The 9,260-nt window shown below is 33.3% G+C and overlaps 1 protein-coding gene across 1 annotated transcript in view; it reads right to left on the bottom strand.

Annotated features, from left to right (window-relative positions):
* AGPS (alkylglycerone phosphate synthase) overlaps positions 1–9,260 on the bottom strand; it is a 119,114-nt gene that overhangs the window by 85,445 nt on the left and 24,409 nt on the right. Inside the window, exons 3-7 of the mRNA XM_012806180.2 lie at positions 6,647–6,737; positions 4,361–4,481; positions 4,189–4,263; positions 2,976–3,047; positions 1,357–1,436 (exon numbers count right to left, since the gene is read on the bottom strand). Of these exons, the coding sequence (XP_012661634.1) occupies positions 1,357–1,436; positions 2,976–3,047; positions 4,189–4,263; positions 4,361–4,481; positions 6,647–6,737 (439 nt within the window). The remainder of the gene's footprint in view (positions 1–1,356; positions 1,437–2,975; positions 3,048–4,188; positions 4,264–4,360; positions 4,482–6,646; positions 6,738–9,260) is intronic.

A 9,260-nucleotide genomic window follows, 5' to 3' on the forward strand; every position in this document is an offset into this window, starting at 1 on the left:
AAAAAAAAAAGAAGAAAAGAAATTACTTTTGATTTTATCAGGAGTGATAATAATATAGCAGTTATGTGAAAAAAATGCCCTTTGTTAAAGAGAGAAAAACATTTAGGTACTAAGTAGCCTAATATCAAGATTTGCTTTAAAAATCCTGAAAGAACATGTGAAAACCCCACACTGTACCCTAGAAGTGCATTAATGTACATAGTTACCATTCAATTAAAAAAAAAAAATCCTGAAAGAAAACACGGAAAGGTAAAGCAGATATGACAAAATAATACTTTAAATCTAGAAAATGGATATACTATTCTCTCTACTTTGGTATCTAAAGAAATTGAAAAGTTAAAAAAATTATATTTTGGCGGCACCCGTAGCTCAGTTGGTAGGGCGCCAGCCACATACACCCAGGCTGGTGGGTTCAAATCTGGGTGGGCCAGCTAAAAAATTGCAACAAAAAAAGGAAAAAAATAGCTGGGTGTTGTGGTGGGCACGTATAATCTGAGCTACTTGGGAGGCTGAGGCAAGAGAATCACTTAAGCCCAAGAGTTTGAGGTTGTTATGAGCTGTGACACCAAGGCAATCTACTGAGGGCAACATAGTGAGACTCTGTCTCAGAGAAAAAAAAAATTGTATTTTAATGAAGGAATATAGTGTGTTGCTGACTAAATGAAGATAAAGTTCATAAATTAAAACTTAACAACTCTTAGACCACAATGAGCCAAAACTTCAGAAAGCAATTCTACCATTAAAATCAATTAGCTTCCCAAGCAAAAAAATGTAAATTTGAGGGAAAGGTAAATTTTGGTGATTCAAGTTAACCTTAACTAATATTATCTATTCTGTTTTTTAAAAACACAAACCCTGTCATTTGGTGGGTCAATATTCCACTCTATGCTTCTCAACATAGCAATTTCACGTGCCAATTTAGTAAAATAGCATCAAAATATATACCCAAGAGTAAGAGAGAACTTAGATTTTGGAAAACTGAAGACAAGAGTAAGATATGATGAAATACATGTAATCCAAGACTAGCCCGAGCAAGAGCAAGACCCTCTACCCTCTCTCAACTAAATATAGAAAAATCAGCAGGACACCAAGGCATGTGCCTGCAGTCCCAGCTACTCAGGACACTGAGGCAAAAGATCAGCTTGAGCACAGGAGTTTGAGGTTGCTGTGAGCTATGATACCACTTCACTCTACCTGGATGACAGAGTAAGAGGCTGTCTCCAAAAAAAAATAAAATAAAATAAAACACACATTTAAAACAAACTGGAAAACAGGTCATTTTTTAATGATAACTAAAGTGGAGACTTATGTTTAAAACAGAAGCAATCTTCAAATACCTCTTAAATGATCACATACCATTTGTGAAGTGTCCAAAGAAATAATTGTTCTTCTCTCATCTGCAGGACACATCAGGCCATATGAAACACTTGTTCCTCCTGCCAAAAGAGGAAACGACAATTTTATGTTTAAATATGTTTTTAGTTTCCTTTCTAGGGCAAATCCCTAATATAGAGTATACAGATAGCCCACTAGAAAAGTAATACCTATTACTACTTTGCAAAGTACACTTTGCAAATGCTACTACACTTTAAAAAAAAAACTCACCTTTATTTTATGCTGCATGCCAAAATGAAGCAATATTATGGAACTGAAAGCAATGACATACGGCTCCATCCCCTGGACATGGCACACTCAAGTGAAGTCCCTAGCAATTTGTGGAACTCCAAAAACATGATTAGAAAAGTTCTAAGCTAATGATTAATCTGGATAGGTAGCATAAAAGAAAAAAAGGCCCATCCTACACAATAGGAGAGACTATTACCTCCTTTCTACCACAATTATGAGATTCATTTATCATTTAAAATAACACAGTCTTGTACAAAAAGGCTTTTATAGAAGTTTAAAATGTCTAGATTATGAAATATTTAAAATCGAATGTGTACGCTCTTTGGTGAAAAAAATGATTTTTATATAGAATAAATAATGTATAGAAATATTTAAACAAAATACTGCTGCTTTCTCTTAACATTTATTGTCCAAAGAAAAATGCTTAGTTAATACCATTAAAGAATAATATGATGTGTTCAGTTCTTAACCAGATCTAAATCACCATAAATCAGAATAAATTCTTAATCAGTAGTTTCATACCTTTTCTATGGAAGAAAAATGTGAAAGTCACCTTTCACAAGAAGTGTAAGAATCTGTAATGTTTAGCTTACTCTTACAATGTAATATAATGAACTGTCAGTTAAGAACATGATGCCTGTGATCAATAACCACCATTTGCTTGCCATAATCATCAAAATCAGAAAAATATTTCAAATAGGTGACATTATAGTGCATGAATTCAACAGAAAGTATCAGATGTAGGGGAAATCTGAAGCTTTTGGAATTACTGAGGTTTATCTAATTAATTCTATTAATGCAATTTTGTTGAAGATAATTTCCTTTGGCTTGTCTAAGGTGTTAAAACAACACAATTAGTAAAAATCAAAAGACATCAAGTTCATCTTAAAAACAGAAAATAATGCTATTTTTCTATATTAAAAGATATTATGGACTTGATCATCTTTGTCCTGGTTGATCACCTAATCTACATAGTGTTCTATGTTTATTTTGCTTCTTTATTATATTTAGTGCATTTATATTTAGCTTTGAAAAATAAAATTTTCTCCATAAACATACAGATTGGAAAGTAATTACTGAAGCAGGAACCTTTTCTCATTTAAGCATTAAATCACAGTTTCCTCTTGGATCCAACAGGAAAAAGCCATGAACTAAAGGGACACCACATCTTAAATACTTTAGGTAGACTTACTTAGAACACAAATGAGTACCATAAACCAATTTTTGAGCACAATTATATATAATTACAATAAGGTTTATTTTCAGTGGGATAACATACATATTTAAAATACAAATATTTTAAACAGAACAAATATATATCATATTAAAATTCAAAAGACAATACCTACCACCAATTGGTATGATACAAAGGTTATATTTGCATGCTAGATTCACAATCTTAACTACATCATCATGACATGCTGTTGAAAAAAGGGAAAATAAATTAATCATAGCAACATGAATATAGTCTGGGTAACCCTGCAAAATACAGATCTATGACTTTCTTTAGTATCTAAACTTTTCCTTCACTCAGCCATGCACTAAACAGCTGTATTAGAAAAAATTTTTTAAACTTTTCACTTTAAAATAATTTCAGACTTTTAAAGAAGTTGCAAAAATAATTCATCAATTTTCCTTCAGCTCATATTCCTGAATATTACATCTTACAAAACTATAGTCCAGTTACCAAAACAAAAGAATTAACATTGACCAAATAACTAACCATCAGACCTTATTCACATTTTGGGGGTCTTTGTGGGTCCAGGATCAAATCAGGATCACATTTAGCTGTCATGTTCCTTAGTCTTTCCTTCTTTAAAGGCAAGTAGGTATTTCCTTAGTCCATCTTTTATGAACATGAAACTTTTGAAAAACACTGGCTGGTTATCTCATAAAATGTCCCTCAATTGGGGTTTGTATGTTTCCCCACGATTATTTATCTCGCCTCCATCTTGCCCCCATATTAAAATAGAATTTTTCCCTCAGATAGCTCCTATAAAGTAGAAGCAGCTCATCTGAAACCTGAAGAGGCCATGAATCAGCCAATTGTTTGAAAAATAAAATATTTCATAAACTCTGAAGAAAATGATCTGACAAGAATCAGAAAATAAATGGAAGTTTTTAAAAATACAACCTCGTATGTAGAAATATAGTGCCTAATCGTCATCTAAAAGAGATGGCCTAGAAAACGACCTCATATGTAGAAATATAGTGCCTAATCGTCACCAAGAGCAAAATAACATAAGTTCATCCATCTTTTATCCCAAGCCACATCTAAATACAGTAGAACCTCCATGGTCAACCACTTCCTTAAGTGGGTCTAATTTTCACAGACCAGAAATGCACCACATGTGTGTTGCAGTACAGTAGACCTAGTTCCTTATGTTGGCCACCTCCATACATTAATCAGTATGTTATATAGTCCCTTGGGTGTTCAACTTACAGAGGATCTACTATATTTATACTTTTTACAACTCAAATGTTTAAAAGTACATATTTCTAATCCTAAATTTACTTAAGATTTAATAATACTAAATTAATAATGCAAGGGGAAAAACTTACTTGGCCATAAGACTATATCAGGAATTCGCTGAAACATTCCTTCCCTGAGCAAAAATATCTCATGAAGACAATGACCTGTTTTATGTTTAAAAAAAAAAAAATGCAAAAACATCTTAAATTATGGAAAAAACATTTAATTAAAAATAAATAGTACTAATACAAAATAGCTTACCATGAGCTCTAAATACTCGATCATCTGCTTCTTGTGAATATGAAATATTAGTTTCTTTAAGTTCATGAAGAAAATCTTCATTTACAATAGACGGAGGTGTATCACTAGGATTTAAGGATGCCTAGAAAATAAAATTGGCTTCATTCACCTAATTTTAGACCAAAAAATCCTCTTAGGGAGAACAACTACAAAACGTAGGGATTTTTAATTTCTAAAATAAGACAGAAGCAGAAGAAAATATCAAGCAATGCATATGGAAACTAACTTTGTGACAACAAGAAGTAAAAAAAGGTCTGGTTAATCATATTCTACAACGTAAGTTATAAATGCCCTGTGTGTCCTCTTAGTGTCCTCTTTGCTTCTATGGCCCACCTTTTCATTATTTCTGAAGACTGTAATCAAGAACAGGAAAGATGATTGCATTATGGTACACAGCTATGATTTAATAAAAAAAAAAAAGACATGCCACAATAAAAAAAAAAAAAAAAAAGAACAGGAAAGATACAAAGTCTCAAATCTACAGTTTTAGATTAAGGAGACAGGAGAAAACTACTTGACTTGCATTATCTACATTTTTACCTGTAGATAAAATTGAGCATTTCTTATTCTTTAATTACCATTTTAAAATGATCAACAGAAAAAGCCTTACAATAAATAATAAACCCACTTTTATGAGCTGCTTTAAAGCTCACAGCATAATTATAATTATATAATATATTAATAATTATAATTATAAACTTGATACTCAATTTCAAATAATAGATAACTTGAAATCTAATCCTCAACTTTAAAGTTAAAACTATGTGACACTGGGCATGTTACCTAAGTTCTGTGAGCCTTAGCTTCTTCATCTGTTAAATGTGATAATTTTTGTGAAAGCATCTAATAGCATGCCTAGAATATAGGAAGAGGTCTATAAATGGCTCACCAAATCAAATCTATTTTAAAGAAAGGTATAATGTAGTATTTGGAAAAAAGAAAGTATGAGACTATATATAAAAAAAAATATGATACGTCTATATTCTCTCAGTCTCTTATTAAGATACCGTATTCATTCACCAAATATTTACTGAGTGCCTGATATAATCTAAGCACCATTCTAGGCCCTGGGAATACATGTGTGAGTGTGAGTTAAACAGGGGGAATTTTTTTAAGGCAAGCATGCAACAAAATTTATTAAGGAAAAAAAGGTAGGTTTACAGAATAAGAGCAAGATACTTTTATACAGATAGTTAATGGGCAAGTAGGCACCCAGCCCCCCAAAAATCTTGACCTTTATGAAGTTCAACCTATGTGTGGTAAAGAAAGTAATCAAAGAACCTCAACAAAATATACTGATTAATAGTTTAAGTCATTAAAAATTAAAAAGGTCTCAAGAGCTTAAGAAAAAAAAGAGTACATGTAAACCTGATAAAATTTCCATATATGGTATGTAGATTATATCAATGTCAAGACCAAGTATATAATTACAAAGGGAGAGAGGGGGAGAGATATTTAAGAGTTGAAAAGAGACAGTTAAGAAAAGTTAAAGAAGTTTGGTTTGAAAGAAAGAGGATTTAGTTCAGTCTAATTTAATAGCATAACATATCTATGGATTTATAAATAAATCGCAATCACTGCCTACCTAACACTTTTTAATAACATGTTGGATAAAAGGAGGATTTACTTGAAGATACAGCCCCTGTACTTATGGAACTTATATCCAGTAAGACAGACATCCAGAACACTATGCTATAGAAAAATAATAATAATAAAATAATAATAGAGAAGTGCTATAAAAACTTCATTATTTTCACATGTACACAGTTTAAGGTTTTCTATTTCACAGAAGAATTTAACAGAAACTATATGAACTAAAAGTGAATTTAACAGAAACTATATGAACTAAAAGTAATATTCTCTGTCACTCATCATAATTCAATTTTCATTTGTAATTTGTCAAATATTCCAAATGTTCGAATATTGAATATAAAAATTATTCTATATTAATCCTAGATTAGTGTCAATCTGTTAAATAATTTAGAAATACCAACAACTTTTATTTTTGTAACAAAGTACTCTCAGGAAAGTAAATAATTTGCACTTCACTATCCTGTGAGAGGTAAAACAGTTATCACTCCCATTTCTTAAGTTAAAATAAACAATTCAGAGAGGATGAAAAATTTGCCAGATAAATTCTGAGATTAGAAACTAGATTTGTGACACAACAAAACTGCCCCAACCACTTAACAGGACCAATATGAAAATCACATTTAAGCACATTAGTAATCATTCTTATTCACTTACTTTAGAGGTAGTTTTATGCTCCACATTTACACCAAGGGTATTTTGGATCCACTCTCTAAAAGTAGGTAAAATCATGCCACTAAGAGGGTACCTAAAGTAAAAAGAAGGTAAAATATTGGAACAAGGTATCTTAAGCTTAAATTTAAAGCTTAGATTTTCCTTCTAAGGAAATCTAGTAATGATCAAGCAGTTCCTATCAACCAAACTCTTCCACAAACAACTATAAACTCTGGATAAAAATAAGATAAAACAAACAAAACCCAGGTACCTGAAGGCAGTGCAGACAGACAAAAAGCAGGCAAAAATACGGTAGAGGAGTGTCCTACACTTGGAAGAAGGAAAAAAGCACTACCTGACTTCATAGTTTTGTTTTGTTTTTTTAAATAGGTTTTAGCCTTAGGACAGGCCCTAGCTGTTGCCATAAAAGGTAACAAAAATGCTAAAAAAGCTACAGTTTTCCTGGTTTGAAGAACCAGAGGAAGTGTTTGGAGGGAACACTACATCTGGAAAGTGTACCGGAAAATCACAGAGAGTCAGAGAGGACCTACTTATTAACTATCTCCAAATGTTTTGGCTAACCCGGAACAACACATGTATGGAGTACGTAATAAAGTCTTCTGAGCAGCCCAGTTAAACTAAGAAGAATTTAACAGAAAATCCAGCTGCTCACCACCACAGAAACACATTTGGAGTCTGAGATGAGTCAAGTTTGAATGTTTAATTTAAAAAAAAAAAAAAAGTCTGTTCAGAGGAATGTAACAGACTCCAGAGTACCTACAAAATATAATGCAAAACACTTCAAAGACACACTCCAAAATTACTAGATATGAACAAACCAGAAGATAAAAGAGCAATATACAATGACTGAAGCCAGATGTTCCAAGATAGTGGAAAGGATTTTTGGTTTTTTTGAGACAGAGTCTCATGTCACCCTCAGTAGAGTATTGTGACATCACAGCTCACAGCAACCTCAAACTCTTGGGCTTATGCAATTCTCTTGCCTCAGCCTCCCGAGCAGCTGGGACTACAGGCACGTGTTACAACGCCTGGCTATTGTTTGTGTTGTTGCAGCTGTCACTGTTTTTTAACAGGCCCAGGCTGGGTTCAAACCAGCCTACCTCAGTGTAAGTGGCTGATGCTCTGACCACTGAGCCATGGGCATAGAGCCATAGTTTAATGTTTAACTGACACATTTTCTTCCTTTATTAGTTAATGCTTTTTGTTCTCTGCTTTTTGCCTACCTTGCATTTGTTAAAATATTGTGCGCATTCTCCTAGCAGTTTTATAGCTTTAAGCATATATGTTTAAGGTCTATAATCCATCTAGAATTTATTTGTGTATAAAATAAAATCAAAATTCTTTTTCCCAAGATAGTAATTTAAGTCCTTCTATAGCTACTTTTGTCTTGTTTTGTGAAGACAGACTCTAATAGTCACTACATATTCCAGGTCAAAGAACAATTAAACCAATAGTGAAACTAGATTAGAATACATTATATACTGGTTTTAATGTTGTATGTCTTACAAACTATTTAAAATGTACTACACGAAATACTTTCACTCAAACTTACAGTCTTCCCTTGGTAACCAAGGCGGATTAGTTCCAGAATGCCCATTGATAACAGAATCCTCAGATGCTCAAAGTCTCTTATTTGGAACAGTATTTGCATATAACCTGCACACATCCTTTCATATGCTTTAAATCATCTCTAAATTACTTATACCTCTAACAATGTAAATGCTATGTAAGTAGCTGTTATACTGTATTTTGTATTTGTATTCTTTTACTGTTCTTTTTTTTTTTTAATTTTAAGAGACAGAGTCTCATTTTATTGCCCTTGGTAGAGTGCTGTGGCATCACAGCTCACAGCAACCTCCAACTACTGGGCCTAGGCTATTCTCTTGCCTGAGCCTCCCAAGTAGCTGGGACTGCAGGCATCCACCACAACGCCCAGCTATTTTTTGTTGCAGTTTGGCTGGGGCCAGGTTTGAACCCGTCGCCCCCCGGTATATGGGGCCAGCGCCCTACTCACTGAGCCACAGGTACCGCCCTTACTGTATTGTTTTTTAAAGTATCTTCTAGCCACACTTTGTTGACTCTGGATGTGGAACCTGCAGATATGGAGGGCAAACTGTATTTCCCATTCATTTCATTGGAAATTTAATAAATACAAAAGCTTTTAGCAATGAGCCTCAAAAGATTACCTTGATTTTAGAAAATGACCAAAAAACCCACAAAGCCAGTGGGTATTAATAAAACTCTGTACCAAAAGTAAATGTATGTTTATAATAATGCAGAATTCAATATTAAAGGAGCCAGTGTTGGACCCTATCCAAAATTATTTTTAATTTGAAGTGACTGGGAGCACTCATTTTGTCACATAATTTGAACAACTACACAGTATGGGATCTGAGTGATTTATCACTTATTCTGTTAGCCTCGTATACAAAATTACTATCAAAACAAAATTACTATCTAAAATTTTCAGACCGGCTCAGCGCCTATAGCTCAAACAGCTAAGGCGCCACCCACATACACCTAAGGTGGCGGGTTCGAATCCCCAGCCCAGACCGCCAAACAACAATGACGGCTGCAACCAAAAAATAGCCGGGCG

Source organism: Otolemur garnettii, unplaced genomic scaffold (genome assembly GCF_000181295.1).
Source record: "Otolemur garnettii isolate 467f Iridium unplaced genomic scaffold, OtoGar3 scaffold00048, whole genome shotgun sequence".
NCBI classification, from domain to species: Eukaryota; Metazoa; Chordata; class Mammalia; order Primates; family Galagidae; genus Otolemur; species Otolemur garnettii.